The 22,889-nt window shown below is 53.6% G+C and overlaps 1 protein-coding gene across 1 annotated transcript in view; it reads right to left on the bottom strand.

Moving 5' to 3' along the window:
• Positions 1-345: 345 nt before the first annotated feature.
• The window catches only part of LOC101952392 (alpha-2-macroglobulin-like protein 1), a 99,116-nt gene continuing 76,572 nt past the window's right edge, over positions 346-22,889 (bottom strand). The window contains exons 27-37 of the mRNA XM_065577453.1: positions 22,500-22,574; positions 21,817-21,973; positions 19,946-20,157; positions 19,481-19,696; positions 19,206-19,330; positions 18,676-18,766; positions 18,183-18,251; positions 16,766-16,868; positions 16,030-16,071; positions 11,089-11,157; positions 346-636 (exon numbers count right to left, since the gene is read on the bottom strand). Coding sequence (XP_065433525.1) covers positions 497-636; positions 11,089-11,157; positions 16,030-16,071; positions 16,766-16,868; positions 18,183-18,251; positions 18,676-18,766; positions 19,206-19,330; positions 19,481-19,696; positions 19,946-20,157; positions 21,817-21,973; positions 22,500-22,574 — 1,299 coding nt within the window. The 3' untranslated portion in view covers positions 346-496. The remainder of the gene's footprint in view (positions 637-11,088; positions 11,158-16,029; positions 16,072-16,765; positions 16,869-18,182; positions 18,252-18,675; positions 18,767-19,205; positions 19,331-19,480; positions 19,697-19,945; positions 20,158-21,816; positions 21,974-22,499; positions 22,575-22,889) is intronic.

Below are 22,889 nucleotides of genomic sequence, written 5' to 3'. Positions count from 1 at the left end.
TTTTCCTCCTCCCACAACATACATTTCAGCTTTTTGCTGTAAATGGGTCACTTTTATACAAAAACCCCACAAGAGCTAGGTGCTCACAAACAATTTATTTTTTATTTAAAAGTCATACAGCTCCTTGAAAACAAACCAAGATGCTTCATTAAAACTTTCAGAAAAGAAATAGTGTAAGCACCCCACTGCTTGTTTTTTGATTTACACAACCCCCAGTTCCTAACCCATTACACCTCCTCCTCGACCGTCGCTTCTTAATCATTCATTTAGCTGTGCGATGTCTTTTCCATTCACTTTGTCCACCGGTGACTCCCCCAAGCCGTGATCGCATTCCACCTGTAAGGGGGTGGACAAAGAGAGGCCTCGGGGCTAAAACAAAGTCCAAAGTTCTCACGGGGGTAGTGAAGGAGTCCATGTTTCCACTCAGCAGCCTTTCCACGATTTCTAAAACACGTGTTCTTGGTAAGAGATGGTCTCCTCTGTCCGGCGCTGGGACTTATGGGGTAATGGTGCTGCACTTTGATTGGCAGAGGGCTTTGGGAGGAGTTCTTAGTGGGGTCATACGGCTCACTTCCGGATGGGTCACCCCACCCCGGATCTCACTCTGATTGGTCAAATTCTCCTCTTGAGGCAGTCCTATCAGGGCAAAACACATCCTAATTGGTAGAGGACGGTGGGGGGAGCTCTTAGAGGCATCACACAAGCCACTTCCAGACGGGTCACCCCACTCCGGAACTCGCCCTGATTGGTCAAATCTCCTCTCGGGGTGGTCCGTTCGGGATGAAACCCATCCTGACTGGTAGAGGGTGGTGGGAGGAGTTCTTAGGGGGGTCACATGACACACCTTGCTTCCAGTCATGTGGTCACCTTGATCCCGGAAGTAACACCCCCATGGGGTGGGACTTCCAGTGACAGAAGGGAGGGACTAAGGGTAAAAGGGTGGGGCTTAAGGGGTCAAGAGGCGGGGGTTAGGGTTTGATTGATGGTAGGACTATTATAGTACTGCTGGGTGTCCGAGTCAAGAATGGTGGAGTAGCTCCAGAGACGGAGGTTGGTTAAAGGAACCATAGAATCATAGAATATCAGGGTTGGAAGGGACCTCAAGAGGTCATCTAGTCCAACCCCCTGCTCAAAGCAGGACCAATTCCCAACTAAATCATCCCAGCCAGGGCTTTGTCAAGCCGGGCCTTAAAAACCTCCAAGGAAGGAGACTCCACCACCTCCCTAGGTAACGCATTCCAGTGCTTCACCACCCTCCTAGTGAAATAGTGTTTCCTAATATCCAACCTGGACCTTCCCCACTGCAACTTGAGACCATTGCTCCTTGTTCTGTCATCTGCCACCACTGAGAACAGCCGAGCTCCATCCTCTTTGGAACCCCCCTTCAGGTAGTTGAAGGCTGCTATCAAATCCCCCCTCATTCTTCTCTTCTGGAGACTAAACAATCCCAGTTCCCTCAGCCTCTCCTCATAAGTCATGTGCTCCAGACCCCTAATCATTTTTGTTGCCCTCTGTTGGACTCTTTCCAATTTTTCCACATCCTTCTTGTAGTGTGGGGCCCAAAACTGGACACAGTATTCCAGATGAGGCCTCACCAATGTGGAATAAAGGGGAACGATTCACGTTCCTCGATCTGCTGGCAATGCCCCTACTTATACAGCCCAAAATGCCATTAGCCTTCTTGGCAACAAGAGCACACTGTTGACTCATATCCAGCTTCTCGTCCACTGTGACCCCTAGGTCCTTTTCTGCAGAACTGCTACCTAGCCATTTGGTCCCTAGACTGTAGCAGTGCATGGGATTCTTCCGTCCTAAGTGCAGGACTCTGCACTTGTCCTTGTTGAACCTCATCAGGTTTTTTTTGGCCCAATCCTCTAATTTGTCTAGGTCCCTCTGTATCCGATCCCTACCCTCTAGTGTATCTACCACGCCCCCTAGTTTAGTGTCATCTGCAAACTTGCTGAGAGTGCAGTCCACACCATCCTCCAGATCATTAATAAAGGTATTAAACAAAACCGGCCCCAGGACCGACCCTTGGGGCACTCCGCTTGAAACCGGCTGCCAACTAGACATGGAGCCATTGATCACTACCCGTTGAGCCCGACGATCTAGCCAGCTTTCTATCCACCTTACAGTCCATTCATCCAGCCCATACTTCTTTAACTTGGCGGCAAGAATACTGTGGGAGACCGTATCAAAAGCTTTGCTAAAGTCAAGGAATAACACATCCATTGCTTTTCCCTCATCCACAGAGCCAGTTATCTCATCATAGAAGGCAATTAGGTTAGTCAGGCACGACTTCCCCTTCGTGAATCCATGCTGACTGTTCCTGATCACTTTCCTCTCCTCTAAATGTTTCATAATTGATTCCTTGAGGACCTGCTCCATGATTTTTCCATTGCACAACTCCAGTAGGGGCAGAACCGGGCCAGGATCATGTAGTGAGGCCATGGTTCACACCTGGAGTGATCTGGCTACTTACTTGCAGAGAGCCTGCTTTTATGCAAAAAGTTGCACAACCTGATGTCACATGCTGCATCTGATAATTAGGTCCAGTGGTAGGAGCCTAGGTCGCAGCGAGGTGCAGGATGGCACCTAGGCTAAGACTGGTGCTAGAATCAAGATCCAGGGACACACCAGGATCAAAACCGAGATCAGAGTCCATCAACAAAGCAGAAGCAGAACCAGAGCCAGTGTCCAAGTCCAGGCCATTACCCCATGCTATGAATCTCACAATTGTTGGCTCCCAGGAAATCTGCAAAGGTTTTCCTCAAACTTCATCTGCGAGGATTTCCAATCTAACACTCATTTGGGCACAGGACAAATGGAAGACAGATTTCAAAACACACTATGGACATTTTAACTGTCTGATATGCTATTGGAGCTAACTAACAGTCCCCTGACCTTGCAACCCTTCATCAGTGATGTATCTGGGAACAGTGTCATCTATTCAGGTGACATACTCCTCTTTTCGGAGAACCCAGAGCAGCACACACACCTCATCCGGACCTGGAGAGGTTTCGGCAGCGTGGTCTCAACACAGAATTGGTAAAGCGTATCTCCAGCGAACTCTCCACAGAGTTTAGGGGGTACATCCTCTCCCCAGAAGGTGTTACGATTGATGCAAATAAGGTGGAAGCCATTCATAAATGGGACAAAGTTTGAAGTCCTCAGCGCTTCCTAGACTTCACCAGCTTTACTGCTGCATTGGCCCAGGGTTCTCAGAGCCAGTAAACCCCGAGAGCTTCCTCCACAAAATGGCCACATTCGTTTGGTCATCCAAGTTCCAACAAGCCTGCAAACAGCTCAGAATTGCCTTCACCACTGCATCTATTCTGACGCACAGCATTCATCATGGAAGTAGACGCATCTACTATGACCACCAGGGCCTGCTTTGTTTGGTGCTGCCAGATGTGGACTGAAATTCAGACTTAGCTTGACACACGTGACTTCTGCGCTTTCACCAAGGCACCACGCACCTAACTTCTTGGCATCTCAGGCCTCTGAAGACCCTGCTCCGTCCATGGCAGCCATTGCCAAGAATTTCACTCATTCAAATGGCCACATGATGGAACTGACTCTCATAGATCACCTGACCAAGATGGCGAGCTTCATCCCTCTGTGCACGAGTACCTTCGGCTAAGAGGACAGATCAGCTCCAAATTTCCAAAGGCCAATGACACCTTTGTTTTGCTAACTATAGATTTCCCACTGATTTCATGCCACACTACGAATAGTCACTCCGCACTTCCCAGCTATCGACCTGGGTCAACGAATTGACCACATTCAAGAAGAACGAAGGGAGCCCCTCGAGGTCACTAGGAAGGAGTCAGATATTATACGGACTGCTGATGACAAGAGGGAAGCCATTTGCTGAAGGGAGGTAGCAAGTCCCTGGCACTGACCGAATCCCTAAGCCCCGTCTGTTGCAGCAGTTCCTGACCCATCCCCCTTGGCTGACCTTCTGATCCCATCCTCCTCCCCTGGCTCTAGGGAGCAAACTCTGGGTCCCTTCCCTCACTCTGGCACAATCCGTGCCCAGAGGGACCGAGCCCCTCACAGACAATGGGACTGTCCTACCTTCTCCTCCTTGTGGGGGGGACTACTACCCCCATTTTACAGACAGGGAATGAAGGTGATGAAATGACCTCTCCAAAGTCACACCTGGAAATGTGGAGGAGATCTGGGAACTGGACTGGGTTTTACAGGAGTGCCCTCCCCACAGAGGCAGCTTCACTTTCTGCCCTTCGTTCTCTCCTCCCCTCTTGGCCCGTCTTCGATGGGGATCTCTGAACCGGGAATGAGCAGGGGCTTCCTCCTCCTCTGTCTTTGAATGTCTGGGATCTGTCCCCAGCAATGCAGCCTGCAGCTGGCCCAGCTTGGGGAGCCATGACCTCATCCTGTGAAATCGAGACGTGCTGGCTCTCAGTGATGCTAGATGGAAAACCACGCACCCCACACAGAGGTAGGAACTGCCCATTCCCAGGTTGTTCTGAGGAGCCAGGATTCCTCCAGGAGCTGGGGAAGGGCACAGTGAGCAGTCTGTCAGAGGTAGGGGAGGATCGTGTGAGGGGAGGGTCTAAGAGAGGAGGAGGGTGAGCTAGGCTCTGTATTTGGGCTTGGCAGGGATCAAGAGAAGGGACGGGGCTATTAGAGGGCAATGCGAGGTGCAAGGGGTGTCGGAGATGGGGGCAAGGCCTGAAAAGTTCAGCTACTTTAGATGAGTTGTGCCAGAGAATCACCGGTTGAGGTGACTGAAAGCTCTGAACTGGGGCTGGCCGAAAGCATCCTCCTCAGATGGGAACATCCCAAATGTCTGCAGAAGCTCAGCCTCTGAGGTGAACGTTGTGGCCCAAACCTCTCTCTGCTCTGTACCTCGCAGGATTCCAGCCGGCTGTTCCAATCCAGGGGGAAAACTGTGCCACTGAAATCACACAGCACCTGTGCAGTGAAGTGCCACTTAAACCCGCTGTGATGCACAGACCTTGCCCTGGCTGTCTGCACAGGCCTGAATTTCACCCCTTCAGAGTGTAAGGAAATAATTGGCTGAAGGCCTTTTTTTCTTTTTGGATGGCTGTCTAGTGGGGAAAAACTATGGGGATTTTTAACCTGTTTGGCTCCCATGACTGGTGCTTCAATGATGCAGACAAGTGCTGATGCATTGGTTGATTTCCCCACCTTTTAATCTACTCTCTTCTTCTCTTTTAACAGGTATTCTAAGGGCACCCCGTGCTTCATATGGGCATTCTTGGGTGGGCAGATTGCATCAGACCTGCACTTGAATAAATAATAGTGAATGAAATATGCAGACACTAAAGTTCTGCAGCCAAATTCTCAGAAACCTTCCTCTTCAATGGAGGATCAGGATTTTGTTTCTAATTGATTTGTTTAAAAAGTGCTAAGCAGATGCTACACTGTAATAAGAGGAAACAGAAGCAAAAACTGAAAGAATGTTACTGAAACCAATGAACAGATGCGGAGAGTGGAAACACAGCAAAGCAAACAAATGACTACTATGAGTAAATAACCTGAAAGCAAATGGAGAAGAAAAGCTCATCTGGGTAATTGTGGCTCTTGGGACAAAAATCAGGTTCCTGGTATGTAGCCTGGCTGAGATCATACCTTTTCCCTGGATCCCAGACCTGGGCTACAGACGTCATTCTCTGTGTGATGTCCTTATTTTATTCCTAGGGAAAGGATCCCCAACGGAGATGTAAGGATCCTGGACTCTAATGTCTGCAAGAAGCTTCAGCCACCTTCACAGGTAGAAGTCACTGTCTTTCCTACAATGCCACTAGTGCCCTTTCTGCTCTCCAGATCTGCTCCCTCCAGCAGGACAGAGACACCCCTTAACTCCCCGAGTCCTGATTTCCTAAAATTCAAGGGGCTGAGGGTTTGCATTGCCTCCACCATCAGAGACTTTTTCCTATGGGAATCTCCCTAGAGCAGGGGAGAAATCTGTTCTTCCATTAGAATGAGACTGCTCAGTAAATCCACTCACACTGACCTCATCTCAGCTGCTTTGTTTATCCGAGATTAGTGATATCTTTGGAAAACACTTAGGGTGCCGGGGTGTGAGGTGGAGCAGGGGAGACGGGCGCTCCAGCAGATTCCCCTGAAGAACACCACCCTGTCTTTCTCTGGTCAAGCTCAGACTCGCCGTCCATTGTGGAAGTGAAGACCGGATGGGTGCTGCTGGATTGACCTTGATGTGCCATGTCCTTGTGTGGATGAAGGACCTACATCTCAGGGATGGCCAGCAGCAGATGTAACATATGTGTCCAGGAATAGGCTAAACAACCTACACTGATAGGTAAGTAAAATCATGGCCATGTGTAGACATCACAGGAATTGGTGGGGATTGAACCAGGGTCCTTCAGCACAAGCCCCTCTCACTCAGTGTCAACCAATCCAGCTCCACCCACTAGATTACATCCCTGTCCATTGTCACAGAACCCAGGAGCCCTGATTCTCAGACCCGGGCCTCACATCACCAGGCCAAACCGCCTCCCATTATGGGTGCTGTAGAAGGGACCATTGGCAAAAACCCCTCTTCATTCCCCCTGTCAGAGACTGCAGCCATGGGTGACAAGAGAATGAGCTGAGATCTCCCCTGTGGGAATCCGAGAGGCTGCATATTTGGGGTTTCACAGGGAAGGCCTCTGGCAGCCGTTGACAGAGTGTTCCTGGGAGGAGATTTTCCGTCTCTAACAAAGGGTTTCTGTTCCCCCAGATCTCAGCCGCTCAGCAGAATGCAGGAGAGCCGAGTGCTGATGGGCTAGAGGGGTCCCAGGAGTCGCTGTGCGGCAGGTGCAGTGTCTGCAGTCACCATGGGCCAAACCCTGCGCTCCAGACAACCCAGGCTGTTTCCCTGGATTGCGAAGGGGACTTTGGCTTGGGGAATCAGTTGCTGGTGCCTGTGTCTACAACTGGGATGTTTTCATGAGGCTACTCAATGGTCCATGAATCACCATGCGAGCAAGGGGAGAATGGACATTAGAGAGCGAGGCTGGGACCTCTGCAGAGCTGCTGCAGTCGAGCATCCACAGCCAGAAGAGAGACGACGGGAAACTCGCTTAGATGGCTGCCACAGCCGCAGCAGCTGTCTCATCAAGCTCTGCTCACGCTCTAGACAGCAGAGGCAGGACAAAGAGCCACACAGTGAGAGCCTGGGTTGCAATTAGCAATACGCCATTTTTTCAGTGGATTATGCTGTCCTGACTGTCTATTTCCTGTAAAGTCCACATCCAGCCTCCCTGGATGACCTCAGTGGGAGTTAGGTTCTCCGTGCCCACAGGACAGGGCTGGCCTTACCATGAGGCGAACTGAGGCGGATGCCTCAGGTGACAGACTGTGGAGGGGCGCCACTAGGACCCAGAGTGTAGAAAATTGTGTCTGCTCCTGGTACATATGTATCCTCTCTGCTCTAGACGCACAGAGATGGTGGCGTGCTGGGCTGGAGGAAGGAGGGCACAAGAGATATAACAGGCAGGCAGGAGAAAAGGTGAGATGGAATAACAGAAAGCAACCGGAGCTGCAGGAAGAGAGAGGAGGAGGAGCCTCTTATGTACCTTTCCAGCACCCCCAGGAGCCTGGACTGATTAACACCAGCTTCTCAGGGAGCTTCCTGTTTCCTGCTGCTTCCCTGAACCCACTTGAGGAGAACAGGCAGTGAATTGAGGTAGTAGGAGCCAGTTAGGCCCTTAAGACGCTGATATCTTCCCTCACTCAGGTCCTGCTACCAGCCTGCTTATTTGTCCTCTGGGGCAGCATTCAGAAAAAGAAAGAAAGCAAAGGAAGCTTTTCTATCTAAGCAGGAAGGAGCTCTCCTGAGATACATAGACACAAATGTTCACGGTGAGCCTTCCGGCCCCAGTGAGGATGTGACTGGTGAGGAGATGCCTGATCGTCCAGTTAGTCAGAGTGCAGGTGACCTGGCAGCTACTGCAGCATCCATATCTCCATCTCCAATGGATGTAACCATGCAGATTCCTGAAGAAAAGTATAGATCAGAGAAGAGTGTGGTGGAGGTGCAAGAAACAGCTGCTGCTGAGTTTAGTTCCTTAAATCTAGATGATCCAGGACAGTGGACCCACTTGAGCAGTAGCCTGAGGGACTTCCTTGTACTGCATGGGCCACAGCAGGTGAAAAACGTCATGTTCCCCAAAGACAATGAAAATAGAAGTTTCCTTCCAACACATTACTTGTGTGAAATCCCCAATGGTGACAAAGTGGAGAGGCCATGGCTTATGTACTCAAAAACCCAGAATGCTGCATACTGTTTTTGTTGCAAACTCTTCCAGTTTAATGTTCCAGCCACATTGGGTTCTACAGGAGCAAAGGACTGGAAAAATCTGGCTAGAAATCTGGCATGCCATGAGAAGGCAGCAAATCAAGCGAGAGCATTCCATAGGTGGAAAGAACTTGAGATGAGACTAAGGTTAAAGGCCACCATAGATGATCAGCATCAAGAGAAGATTGCATCAGAGTCTCTTTACTGGCAAAATGTTCTGAAAAGGCTCATTGCCATTGTGAGAATGCTTGCTACCCAAAACCTAGCACTGCGTGGCACTTCAGATCAGCTGTATGTGCCAAACAATGGAAACTTCCTTAAAATTGTGGAGCTGATGGCTGAATTTGATGCTGTACTCCAGGAGCATCTAAGAAGAGTCACCACCCAAGAAATGGACACACCCCACGACCTTGGAAAAATAATTCAAAATGAGATCATACAATTACTGGCAACAAAAGTCAAAGAGAAGATTGTGGCAGATCTGAAGTCAGCAAGATATAACTCTGTTATTCTGGACTGCACACCGACATCAGCCGTACGGAACAAATGACTTTAATGGTGCGTGTTGTAACAACAACAGAACCTAGTGAAAATGTCCCTGCAATGGTGGCTGTCAGAGAGCATTTTCTAGAATGTATTGACATTGATGATACTACAGGAGCTGGAATGGCAAATATGCTTCTTAAAAAGCTGGAAGATATGGGAATTGCGATAGCTGACATGAGAAGTCAGGTCTACGATAATGGTGCCAACATGAGAGGAAAGAAGAGAGGAGCGCAGACACTGATCCGAGTGTTAAACCCTCAAGCTTTTTTTGTCCCATGCAGTTCTCATTCATTGAACTTGGTGGTCAGTGATGCAGCATCAGCTTCTAGCGAGGAGCTGAATTTTTTAATAAAAGAACAGGAGTACTTGTGGCACCTTAGAGACTAACAAATTTATTTGAGCATAAGCTTTCATGAACTACAGCCCACTTCATCGGATGCATAGAATGGAACATATAGTAAGGAGATATATATACATACAGAGAACATGAAAAGGTGGGGGTTGTATCACAGGCTGTAGGTGCTCTTCCTAATTTGAAACAGGTACGTCAAAACTGAAGATCTGAAAAACAAGTCCTAGGTTAGATAATTGTCTTTTGTAACTATAAAAGTAACCTACAAGCTTCAACCAAAGACATGCTGGAGGCATCAGCTCATCCACACATCTTCCCAAATCTAGCCTGGGAAAGAAGATGTGCTTGACCACATTCCCAGAATGTTAACACATCCAAGGGATTGTGGACCAAAGTAGAAGCGAGTTTGAAAGCTGGTGACTCTCTCTCCCCAAAAGATGCTCTGTCCCTAGCCCTCAATTTGAATCAAAATATTTCCAGAGTAAAATTCTTCTTCAGAAGATACCAAGAGGAACTGCCCTCTTTCAAAACAGCTTGCATCTTCTATTCTCAAGGACGGCTCTCTGTGCGGACATGGACTACCAGCTTCTGTGAGGGCAGCTTGACTTTACTGCTTTGGAAATAATGGCAGAGGTGTTCATATTGAAAGAGGATGTCTTTCCTTAAAGGCAGCTTTAGCCGCATTCCTGTCAACAATTATGAGAGCTGGTGGCCATTTTGAAAGGCTGCAATTCTCTGAAGAAGAACGATTCACCATTAAAACTTTCGGAACATGTTCCCCTTGCCTATGGAGTTTTTACACACATACACATAAATTCTTATGTATTAACCATTTTAGCAGAAAATTTCAGCTTTTTCTCAAAAAAAAAAAATAAAGCTTGAATGCTGGACATTTTTATTTCGCTTCTCTGGACTTTTTCAATTCTAATATATCTTTTTTTTTTTAGATAGGGCAACCAGAACTGCACAAAGTATTCAGGGACTGAGGATACAATGTATTTATATACAGGCAATATGATCTTTTCTTTCTTATTATTTATCCCTTTCCTAATGGTTCCTAACATTAAGTTGGCTTTTTGAACCACCACGTCACTTAGTTTTCAGAGAATTGTCCACACTGACTCCCAAGATCTCTTTCTTGAGTGGTAACAGCTAATTTAGACCCATCATTTTGTATGTCTAGTTAGGATTATGTTTTCTAATGTGCATTACTTTGCATTATCAACACTGAATTTCATCTGTCATTTCCTTGGCTGATCGTCCAGTTTTGTGAGGTCCCTCTTTAACTCTCTGCAGTCAGGTTTGGACTTAACTATCTTGAGTAGTTTTGTATCATCTGCAAGCTTTGAAACGTCCCTCTTTACCCCTTTTCCCAGATAATTTATTAATATGTTTAATACAGTTCTTTATGGAGCCCCGTTGTTTACCTCTCACCATTGTGAAAGCTGGCCATTTATTCGTACCCTTTGTTTCCTGTCTTTTAACCAGCTACTGATCCATGACAGAACCTTCCCTCTTACCCCATGACTGCTTAGTTCGCTTAAGAGCCTTTGGTGATGGGCTTGGTCAAAGGTTTTTGGAAAGTCCGGGTACACTATATCCATTGGATCACCCTTGTCTACAGGTTTGCTGACCCCGCTCCAAGAATCCTAATAGATTGGTGAGGCATGATTTCCCTTTATAAAAACCATGTTGACTCTTCCCTCAAAAATCATGTTTATCTATGTATCTGATAATTCTGTTCTTTGCTATAGTTTCAACCAATTTGCCTGGTAATGAAATTAAACTTACTGTTGTAATTGCTAGGATCATCTCTATCATTTTTTGAAATCAGGGTTATATTAATTTTCCTGCAGTCATCTGGTACAGAGGCTGATTTCAGGGATAGGTTACATACCACAGTTAGTAGTTGTGCAAATTTCATATTTGAGTTCCTTCAGAACTTGTGCGTGAATACCATCTGGTCCTGCAGTAAAGACCAATGCAAAAAGTTCATTGAGATTCTTCACAATGACCTTATCTTCCTTGAGTGATCCTTTAGCACCTCAATTGTCCATTGGTTGTTTAACAGGCTTCCTGCTGCTGAGGTACTTAAAAACAACTTTCTGTTTTTGTGTCTTTTGCTAATTGCTCTTCAAATCCTTTTATGGCCTGCCGGATTTTATTATTACACTTCACTTTCTCTTAAGCTTGGTTTTCCTCTGCTAGCCTTGGGACTTGCTCATGCAAAACTCCAGGTGACTATGAAGTGCTACCTTGCTTTGAAAAGGCTGCCCCGGGTCACTGTAAACACTTGCTGGGTTGCATCACCCCATAGGAAGGTAAAATCTCCCCGGGAGTCTGAACTAAGGTGGAGTTGCTAGAGGAGCTCACAATGGGACACAGGGGGTGCTGGAGCTCCACCAGCCAGTCCCAGAGCATTTGAGGCTGTGTGTCCTGCCCTTGGGAAAAGTGGCAACCCTTTAGACAGTACTAATGAAAACGAGCTTGCATGCACAGTGATTTCGAAATAAATTACTATGTGAATTGTTTCAAAGACTATGACACTATCAATAGTGGTTTGTTAATACATCTTGCTGTGAAGGGGACATTTTCAGTTAAGTAAAATAACAGGGAAAAAGACCTAAAAAGTTCTTTTCAAAAACCACCCACTGCCCCAGATCCACCCAAGACTTAGTTCTTTGGTCATTTCCAGTGAAATAGGGAGGACCTGGGTTGGGTTATTTAGGGAGAAATAAATGGATTGACACTGTGTTAAATTTTTAAAGGACATATTTTTAAAATTAATTTTAATTCAGAAATTAATTAACAGATTCACTAGCAAATTCTCAGAAAATTCATTCTTTAGTCAGGGCGTAGTGCTGTAAATATGAGGAGGACATGGCTTAAATATGTCAAGAGGGAACAGCTGGACACAGACAGATTAATAGGGGAGTACAAGGAAACAAGGAGTTAATATTATCAGCATGAAAGGCAGTGACCTCAGCACACCACCATCAGATCTCTTGATGACAGAATCGCACAATTAAGTAACTAAGACTCACGTTGCAGACAGACATTTTGGGTACAGACTAATTGCCCTCAGATCTATTGTTCTGTTGGGAGCGGGGGTGCGAGAAGAGATTTTTACTCACATGCCCACTATTTCTATTCCTGTTTTCTTGCACAAGGATCATTGATCTTCCACATTTGGGTGGAAGGTGGCCCAAAATAAAGCTCCAATTTCTGATTCTAGTCTATATAGACTTACATCACCATAATATCTGAGCATCGACCAGCAGTGTATTAAGTGACATGATTATTTGTTCTCACTTCTTCTCCCCATTGTTCCTGGGGGAATTCTGTACCATTGCACAGTGCAGAATTCAAACCACATTAATATTCTGTGCAGAATTTCCTCCCTTTCCCCCAGATTTGGCATTGCAGAGCTGCTGGCTGCCACTAGGGGCCGCTGGACCCAGCAGAGTCCAGCTCCCAGCTTGCACATAGGAGATGCTGCCAGGGTAGGGAAATGGAGATGAAGGGTTCCTGGCACACCCTGAAAGGAGGAGGTGACATGCAGGAAACTCCATACAAGCACAGGGCCCAGCATCAGGTTGTTTCTCCCTCTGGCTCCCTGGACTTTGGAAAGGGAGGGGTGTGAGTGTCTGGGCTTGGAAGGCTGCAGCTGGGCTCTGGGGGATGGGAGGGGGTGCAGGTGTCTGGGCCAGGGGGGCCCTGTGGCTGGCAGGTATTTTGAAAAATTACCAAAATAATTGAAACCGGTCTGATTATATAGTGATATTTTGACAAATTAAATACGCAGAATTTAAAAATATTGTTTTGTTGCAGAATTCCCCCAGGAGTACCCCATGGAGAAAGCTCTGTACAGTGGAGTGTATTGTTGTGGTTGAGGTTTTTATTATTATTATGATTATTATGATCTGGTTTGCACAGGTTTTACATAGATGGAACTCCAGGGGATTTCAATGCAGTTCCTCTAGATTTGCATCTGTTTATAGCTGTTTAAGAGAGACCTGAATCAAATCTGACTTCAGATTTCAGTTTTCAGTGTAACGGCCTCGACACCCGCCTGTCACGAGCACCCCCTCTCTGGCCGATAAGTGCCTACGGTCACTCCGTTTGGAATGGGGCAGCACCCACTGGTTCACATTCTCTCTTTAGAAGGAATTTGGTCTGCAGAAGCATTTGGATTCACCGGTCTTTTTATGAAATACTGGATAAACACATAGAAATTGCCAGATTGGATCAGACCTGAGCTCCATCTAGTGCAGTATCATGTCTCTGATAGTGGCTAGTATCAGAGGTTTCAAAAGAAGGTTTAATAGCCTTCAATAGGCAGATGTGGAATAATCAGCCCTTCCCCACATCCTGCCATGATCTCTAATAATTAGAGATTGGTTTAAGCCCTGAAGTGTGATGTTTAGTATCCCTTAAGCAACTGCATCCATACACTATGCCATATAAAGTGTCAAATCCCTCCAGTTTCTTTGCAGTTCTGCTTTAACAGCTCTCCTAAGATCTACAGACATTTCCCAACTTCTCAGCTCACCCAGAATAAGAGCTCAGACCAGCAAGGTACTGAGCTCGCTAACCCCAATCCAAGGAAACATAAGCACATGCTTAACATGCTTTAGACTCTAAGAAGCCCCATTGAAATCAAGGACTCTGGGGCTCTGGTCTCAGTTTGCACCTCCAGTCGCTACTGTAAAACTAATAACATTGAGCTACGGGCAAGTTTCAACCACATGCCAGGCTCCTTCTAGGATCTTTTGATTTTATATGTATGACCCAACAGGGCTCTCCTCAGGAATGGAGAGATTGAAGTGGTCTGAGGTATCACAGCCTAAACCCTAGGCCCGCTGCCTTTCAGACCCATGACGCCCAGTCAAACATTTCCCCTCTTTTCCATGCAATTTGCTCTCTTCTGCCTCCTACTGCTGCCATTCCCTTTCTGCCCTCACCCAAACACCGTGGAGTTTTCATCTCACTCCCCTGCCCCCAACACAGCTCAGACCCAGGGCAGGGGGAAAAGCAATTCTAAAGGCTGTGCAGCCTGCTGCGTGGCCTACAGAAGCAGTGGTATCCGAGAGCTGAGAACTGTGCAGGCAGAGGAAGGGGGCAAAAAACAGAGCCATACCCAGCTACTAGCACCAGCCATCTTAACAAAAAGCATCACTTAACCCATGACAGAATCATAGGACTGGAAAGGACCTCGAGATGTCATCAAGTGCAGGCCCCTGCACTCATGGCAGGACCAAGCACCATCAAGAACATCCCTGACAGGTGTTTCTCTAACCTGCTCTGAACAATCTCCAATGATGGAGATTCCACAACCTCCCCAGGCAATTTATTCCAGTGCCTAACCACCCTGATGATTAGGATTTTTTCCTAATGTCCAACCTAAACCTCCCTTGCTGCAATTTAAGCCCATTGCTTCTTGTCCTATCATCAGAGGTTAAGGAGAACAATTCTTCTCCCTCCTCCTTGTAACAACCTGTTAGGTATTTGAAAACTGTTATGTCTCCTCTCAGTGTTTTCTTTTCCACACTAAACAAACCTAATTCTTTCAATCTTCCCTCATAGGTCAAGTTCTGACCCCACAGGAGAGAGCAGGGGGGCTCCTTTCGACCGTGGGCCCGGCGCCACGGCGCCACTGGCACCATTATAAATCCGGTATTGGGGCTTACGTCTTGAGAGGGCCGCAGGGCTGACTCCATGAGGAGTTGCATAAGATGGAACTCCCTCTCTTTACGTGTTCGAGGTTTGAACGCTTTACAAATTCTGCACTTGTCTGCTTGATGGCCCTCTCCCAGACACCTGAGACAGGAATCATGGGGGTAGCCCGAAGGCATGGGCCTGCTGTAAGACTTTCAAGGCTTGAAGCCCTGAGAGGGCATGCCCCAGGGCCCCCCAGGGCAGTCGTTCGCAAGACCGCCCTCAACAGCTAAACTACACCTAATACTATAAAAGAACAATTAACACCTAGTAACTATTAACTATTTACAACTAAGATAAGAGAACGCTAGAGATAAGTGGAACACTTGAAAAGACAAGTGTTGCATCTGAAGAAGTGAGGTTCTTACCCATGAAAGCTTATGCTCCCAATACTTCTGTTAGTCTTAAACATGCCACAGGACCCTCTGTTGCTTTGAAAAGACAAGAGACCACTGTTCCAACAACCTTCACAGGCCGCAAGAAGGAACTGAAGGGGGGTCGGACCGGCAGGGGCTTAAATAGATCGCCAATTCGGCGCCACTCCAGGGGGCTCCCCAGCCGGCCCGACAGGTAGCTGCTAGGGAAAAAGTTTCTGACATCCGTGCACGCAGCATGCGCACACACCTAACTGGAATTGATATGAGCAATCACTCAAAGAAGAACACGGGGAAACCCGCTCCGTGGGCTCCTCCAATCCCAGCCCCATGGTGGGGGGGCACTGCTCCCTACAGCACAGCCTGGATTCCTGGGCCCCACATCCTGCAGACAATTCCACCGCCCCACTGCTCTGGGCCAGGCGGGTTCCTTGGGGATTCAGTCAAGGACATCCCTTTGCTCAGTTCCAGGCCTTCTCCTAGCTCCCCCCACCCCCATTAGGCAGCATTGACTGACACCCCTTCCTTCTCCCAGATCTTGGGGGGGGGTCCCTGCATCCCCTCAGAGACGAGCACTCGTCTCACCCACCCCCACCCCATGGCCCTTCCATGCTCCGGTCAGAGCTTGCCTGCAGGGCCTCTTGCTCTCTGCCCCGTCCCTGTGCTCTCGGAGGCCACGGACATGCCAGCGAAAGGCTGCGTTTCCACTGACAATAAAGCCCTCAGTGGGGGGGTGTCACACCTACCTGAGCTGCAGGGGGCGCTGTACTCAGCCTCTGTGTGTTCATCTGCAACAACAAGGGCCGTGCACCATGAAAGTAATGACTGCAGGAGAGACTGGGGGGGGGGGGGGGGGCTCAGAGCCCCCCACCTCTCAATCCCACACAGGCAGAGTTACCCCAGCCACAGGGGAGCCCACCTATAAGTCTGACCTGTTAGTGGCAGGGGAGGGGGGTTAACCTCAGCTGTCTGAGTGGGGCTGTGAACTCTCAGGCTTGTCAAGGACCCCTCCAGGCACCAGGGGAACCGTCCTGCCACCTCCTGGCCCAGCACACAGGATTCTGGGGGAGTCTAAGGAACTGCATTGCAGGGGAAATGTGGGGGGCCCTGGAGAGGAGGGCCACACCTGCTCTGGCCATTCCTGCTGGGACGGCTCCAGTTACACCAGCCCCATGTGCCCCACTAGCCCGACGAGCACATGGCTGCCGTGTCCCGCCAGGTGAGCCGACTCCACAGATCAAACCTGGGAACACGCCACCAGCAGGTGTCTCCAGCTTGACCCCCGCAGGCCCACGGCGGGTCGGCTGCCAGCCTCTGCCCAAGTGTTGGGCCAGGCCCGAGCACGGGGCCGAGATCAGCCATGGACACGGGTGACACGGAGCAGGGGGGATTGCAATGGCACCACCCTCTATCCAGGCACTGACTGTGCCCCAGAGCCCAGGAAAGCGGCTATAAAGGTGGCGGATCCCGGGCGAGACTCACCCGTCTCATAGTAATCATACAGTCTCACTGGGGCTGCTCTGAGATTCTTCATAGGGAAATCCTGCTCCAGGGAGAAGGTGAAACTCGCCGCCTCCTTCGTCAGCTACCGAGAGAGCGACAGAGCGAGCGCCTGGGCTGAACGTCTGCACTGGCAGCTCGAACCCCCTCCTCCCCGAGGCTCGCACTGGCCTAGCCACTTCCCCCTGCCCCTGCGGCCTGGAGCAATGAGAAAATGCTCCCCCCAAATCCCTGTTCCACCCCCGTGCAAAATATGACCCCCTTTCATCACACTCAGGGCCCAGCTCCAGCTCCCCAACCCTGAGCTCCCCGTCGCTCCGTTCACGGCCCTCCCTGGGGTTTGGCTGAGTCTGGTCCCATCTTCCCATCCTTTATGGAAATGGGTCACTTGGAACCAGGGGAGATTTCAGTGACCCCATGCGGTGCGTGTGACACAGAGCCCACGAGAGCAACCGTAATGGGGGTGGAGCCAGGGTAGGACACGCCCTCCCCATTCACACCAGGTAGGGTTACCATACGTCCGGATTTTCCCGGACATGTCCGGCTTTTTGGACTCCAAATCCCCGTCCGGGGGGAAATCCCAAAAAGCCGGACATGTCCGGGAAAATCGGACATGCGGTCGGTGGCTCGGGTGCCTGGCCGGGGGCTCGGGGGCCTGCCGGCGGTGCCGGGCCGGGGGCTCGGCCGGCGGTGCTCGGGGGGGCCCGGGGCCGGGCGGCTCGGCCGGCGGCTCGGGTGCCGGGCCGGGGGCTCGGCCGGCGGTGCTCGGGGGGGGCCCGGGGCCGGGCGGCTCGGCCGGCGGTGCTCGGGGGGGGGGGGCCGGGGCCGGGCGGCTCGGCCGGCGGTGCTCGGGGGGGGCCGGGGCCGGGCGGCTCGGCCGGCGGTGCTCGGGGGGGGGGCCCGGGGCCGGGCGGCTCGGCCGGCGGTGCTCGGGGGGGGGGCCCGGGGCCGGGCGGCTCGGCCGGCGGCTCGGGTGCCGGGCCGGGTGCCGGCGGTGCTCGGGGGGGTCCGGTGCCGGGCCGGGTGCCGGCGGTGCTCGGGGGGGCCGGGTGCCGGGCCGGGAGCTCGGCCGGCGGTGCCAGGCCGGGCCGGGGGTTCGGGGGACGGGCTGGGGACCTGCGGTGCCGGGGGTGGGCCGCGCCTCCTCCCCCCCCCCCCACACACACCCCCTCACACACACACACCCTCACACACACACCCCCCCTTACCTGCTTCAGGCTTCCCGCGACTCAAATGTTCGCGGGAAGCAGGGGAGGGGGCGGAGACTTTGGGGAGGGGGAGGGGTTGGGGCGGGGCTGGGGGCGGGGCTGGGGCCCCTTTAAAGTGTCCTCCTTTTGGAGGCACTAAATATGGTAACCCTAACACCAGGCCCCCAGAGCCTGGAGCCGCCTGCACTCACCTGGTCCAGATAGAGCGTCACCTGGTCGTTCTGCACCTCCAGCCTCTTCACCAAAGGCTGCTTCTCCAGCTAGGAGCAGAGGGAGGAAACAGCTGAGCCAGGAACGGAGGGGCTGGGGCCGGAGTCACTGCTCTGCTGGGGGCTGGGACATGGGGCACCAAACGCCCCCGTGGCAGAGGGGCCTGGCTGTCACCCCCCATGTCAGTCACAGCTGAGCACTGGGTGTCTGCTGGGGGAGGGGTGGGAGTCTAGAAATGGGCGTTGTGTTGTAGGGGGAGCTAAGCAGGGTCAGGACCTGCTCAGTGACTGGATGGTAGACCCAGGGCTGCACAGTGCCCCACTGCAGGGGGCAGGGCTCTGCAGGAGGAGCTCCCCCTGGGGGTCAGAGCTGCAATCTGTGTTCTCCTGGGGGTCTGGGCTCTCCCCCATGGATCAGCCCCTGGTTTCATGCTGTGTGACTGGCCCGGCCTGTTCTCCTCCCTGGGAAGCTCACCTGCCGCAGGGAGCTCTTGACAGGGGTGTAGCCGGACGGCAGCTTGACCTCGATGATGGCCATGTTGGAGGCTGGGCGCTCCCCGCTGTACCTGCAACAGGAGCCGTGCGCTGAGGTCGGGGTTTGCCCTGGATACAGACCCCAGGGGGATGGAGGGGGAGGGGACGCCTCCCATCTTCTCGGCCCTGCAGGCGTCTCTAATGCCCTCTGCCTGCTCTGGGCTGTGATCCCCGCTAGCCCCCGGACAGCCCTGAGCTCCCCAGGCAAGGGACCCGGTGCCAGGAGCTCCTTGGGAGCCGACTGTCCATTAGATCAGCCCCGGGACCAGCCCTTTAGTCCCTGGCACATTCCAAGGGGCCCCTGCCTCTGCCCCGAGCCCTGTGGGGGGATGGCTCCCCCGGCGATCGATTCCTGCCCCGCCCCGGCCCGGCAGTGGGGTGGCTCTGCCCCGGCCATTTCCCCGCTGCCTGGGGCCTGCCCCTGCCCCTGGGCGCTCTGACCCAGTGGGGGTGGGGGGCTTGGGCTCGTACCGGGCGTGCAGCACGAGGCTGAAGCGGGATCTGGCGGTCTCGGTGCACTCCTTCGGCTCTGTCTCCACCCGCAGGTCAAAGGTCGCGGCGCTCTTTGGGGGCGGCACGTTGTAGCGCAGAGTCAGCTGGGAGACAAGCAAGAGGGTTGGGGCAGAGCCTGCTGCCTCCGCCACAGCAGATCAGAGCCTGGGCCCAGAGCCAGGCGCCGTGGGGCAGGGCAAGGGCACAGCCAATCACCGCTGGGCCGGCTGGTCCCCAGGGGCTCCTGCACTCACCTGCACAAAGACACAGTCCTTGCCGCTGGCCCGCACCGTGTACTGCCCGGGGATCTCCTGCAGGGCCGCTCGCTGCAGCACCAGCCGGTTGGCGTTCTCCACGTGGAATTGCTGCCGGGCCCCAGCCTGGGAGCTCACCGTCACCGACACAGCCCTGCTCGCGCTGTATGTCAGGGCTGCGTATTTGGCCAGGGCCTGCAGGGCCACCACCGTGTCCTGGGGAGGAGAGTCACCGAGCTGCTGTCACACTCTGGGGAGAGGAGCCCGGCTCAGACTCACTGCAGCAGGATCGGGAGCCGCCGGGGCGCTGACACCGAGACCCCGGCTCCCAGCCCCTGAGGGCAGGGGTCTCTGCACCCAGGACGGGCCCCAGTTCAGCTGCGGAGATGCTGCCCCCGGGGGGATCCTGACCCCTTCCTGCACCCGGCCCCCAGCGCTGGTTTGCCCCGAGGGCAGGGGTGTTACCTGCATGGAGGCAAAGCCCCCAAAGGGTTTCTGCTGCTTGCTGAGCCAGCGGACGATCTGGGCGGCGGTTGCCACGTCGGCAGCAGACACATTGGGCAGGGAGAGATAGGCCAGGAGCACGTAAGCCGTCATCTCCACCTCCGCCGACGGGGCCTGGTTCCCGTAGGGGCTGGGCAGGGCCTTCACCTTCCTCTGCCAGTGCAGCTGTCCCCCTAGGAGAGGGGCCGAGGAAAGGGCAGCCCCACGGCTGCAGTTACAACACAGTGCGTCACCTGTTTGCTTTCCAAAGGGGCCCCAGTGGCTTCCCAGGCCAGTGGGACTCCTGCTCCCCACTGAATGCAGCCACCTCTGGGGCAGGACACGGCAGCTGATTCACAGCGCACAGGAGGGCTACACAAGTGTAACACAACACCCCTGGGTGGGTCATCAGCAGGGACTGAACCCTGGATGTCTGTCTCGAAACCCCTGAACCTCTGCTGCCCAAGCTACAAGCTGAGCTCCACTGGGTCACGGGGTCTTGGGACCTTGCAGACGGTTCCTGTAACCTATGGCCTGTTTTATCCCAGTGTGGCCCCCCAATGCCCCCAGGAGCAGAGCCTCCTCTCCCGGGGGCAGGGGCCAGGTATTGCACCCAACACTTTTCCCGCCTCGGGGCGGGGCAGGAGGTGACACACACAACTCGCGGGCACCAGCTGCAGCCACCGCGCTGGGCTTGGAGAGAAGGGACTTTTCACCTGAGCCGAGACATGACAGAGCCGCCCAGACCACGCAGGTGGCTCCTCTCTGTGGGGGACGTCTCCCCAGGGCCTGGCAGGAACCGAGCACGCCAGGCCTCAGCTCCCAGCACAGCTCAGTCTGAGCTCAAACGGCGCCGAGGAGACGCGCAGAGATCACTGGGGCGTGGTCATGACGAGTGTGAGGGACCCAACCTGGGCCCCATGCCGATGGCTCCTTCAGCTCAGCACCGACGTGGGGCAGCGCCACCTCCTGCGTCCCCAGCTGCACTCCCAGTGGGCCTAGGGCCTCCCATGGGACCTCCCGCCCTATGGGGAGCTGGCCCCAGGCTGCATCGCTCACACCGTGGCTGGGCTGGGAGTGGAACAAACCCAAGAGCATCTGTGCAGGGACAGGCTAGGGGAACTGGAGCTGGGGGACAGGCAGCCTCCCAGCAGGAACATGGGGACACAGGGTGCAGACAAGGGTGAACCCCCAAGGCCTCCTCCCCTGCCCAACTCCCACACACAGAGACGGCAGGGCCTAGCCGGCCACCAGCCCAGTGCTGCCCGTTCCCCTCCCAGTATTAGCCGGGCCAAGCAGAGAAACCTTGGGCAGGGACTCCCCAGCTGGGATGTCTCCAACACAGGATGGGGGCTGGGATCCTCTGGCATCTCCCCAGGGCTCGGTTACGGCCCGTTCCCCTTGGGAGCTGCCTACGCAAGGCCCTGCCCCACAGGCTCTGAGCCCACTGGACCCCTTCACGCTCCTGGCCCTGGGTGCGTTAGAGGACTGGGTTCGTACATGGCGCTTTACCCCTCTAGGTTCTCAGTTCCAATCCCCCCAGGCTGGCAGCGACCCAGCCTCGTCCCCCTTCGCTCCGTGCGCTGGGCCCTGGGAAATGGCGGGACGATCTCACTCCAGCTCTGAGGGGAGAAGTGTCCCCACGACAGAGCCCAGCGCGTCGGCCCCTCGCTGGCAGCCTCAGCAGAGACCACGGACTGACTGGGCCACAGAGACCCAGCTCCCCTGCCAGGCTGAGGAGGCCCCGGGGCAGGGGGGCACCTGGGTGGGCAGGGCCGTGGGGGGCAGCTGGCCCTGCCCTGTGTCTAGAGGCCGGCAGCGAGGGGAGCACTAGAGCGAGGTGCTGCCGGTACCGGCGCTGACGCTGTGCTGGGCCAGGCGCTGCAGAAGAGCGTCCCGCAGCTCAGTGCTCCCCGCCAGCCCGAAGGCGTAGGCCAGCAGCGCCTGCGTGTAGAGGTCACTGGTGCTCGACTTCCGGAGGCACTGGAGGGCCCTGGTCACCATGGGGTCCTGGGACGGGGGAGACACCGAACAGACTCCCCGTCATGCTGAACCGGCCAGAGGAGATGCCCCGCGCCTGGGTGTGTCCCACGACAACCACCCCATGGGGCCCTAATACCCCCTCCCGCCACCCTGTCATCACCTCCCCCGACCCTGCCCCCACCGCCACCCGCACCCTGCACCCCACAAGCCTCGCCAGACCCCCTCCCCCGAGCGCTAGACACCAAAACAGCACGGCCCCTCCCCAACCTGCTGAATCTTCCTCCGACCCTGACCCCAACCCAACTACCCACAGCACCCTGACCCCCGCCTTGGTACCAACCCCCACGACCTGTCAACTTCCCCTCCCCCTACCAACCCGCCTCTCCACAGCCCCCCACAGCACCCTGACCCCCGCCTTGGTACCAACCCCTCCCCCCGACCTGTCAACTTCCCCTCCCCCCACCAACCCGCCTCTCCACTGCCCCCACAGCACCCTGACCCCCGCCCCGAATCCTGCCGGCCCCTCCCCTGGGACAGCCGGGCTTGGCCTCACCGTGAGCGGCTGCCCCAGCTCCAGCAGCACCACCATGATGTAAGCCGAGAGAGAGAGCTCGTCCACCACGCCGCCCTGACGGGGATGGAGACATCGGGAGTCGGCTCAGACCGAGCTACGGGGCACGTTGCCAGGAGCAGGTGAGCCGCTGCCCAGGACAGGCCCATTAGGCCAGAAAAGAACCGGCTCCAGCGCGCCAGGTGGCTGGGTTTGGGTCCCGCCTCCTGCTGGGTCCTGTCAGGCCCATCTGGGTCCCAAGCAGCTGCCCCAGTTGTAGCAGCCAGGGAGGCCACACGGTGGCAGTGAGTTCCACAGGCTACTTCAAGAGAGGCGGTAGCGGCTGCATTGCCAGGGCTGTGCTAGTGCCAATGTAGGAGTCAGGCCTGTATT

Source organism: Chrysemys picta, chromosome 24 (genome assembly GCF_011386835.1).
Source record: "Chrysemys picta bellii isolate R12L10 chromosome 24, ASM1138683v2, whole genome shotgun sequence".
Lineage (NCBI taxonomy): Eukaryota > Metazoa > Chordata > Testudines > Emydidae > Chrysemys > Chrysemys picta.
This window is presented reverse-complemented; position numbering and strand designations above follow the sequence as displayed.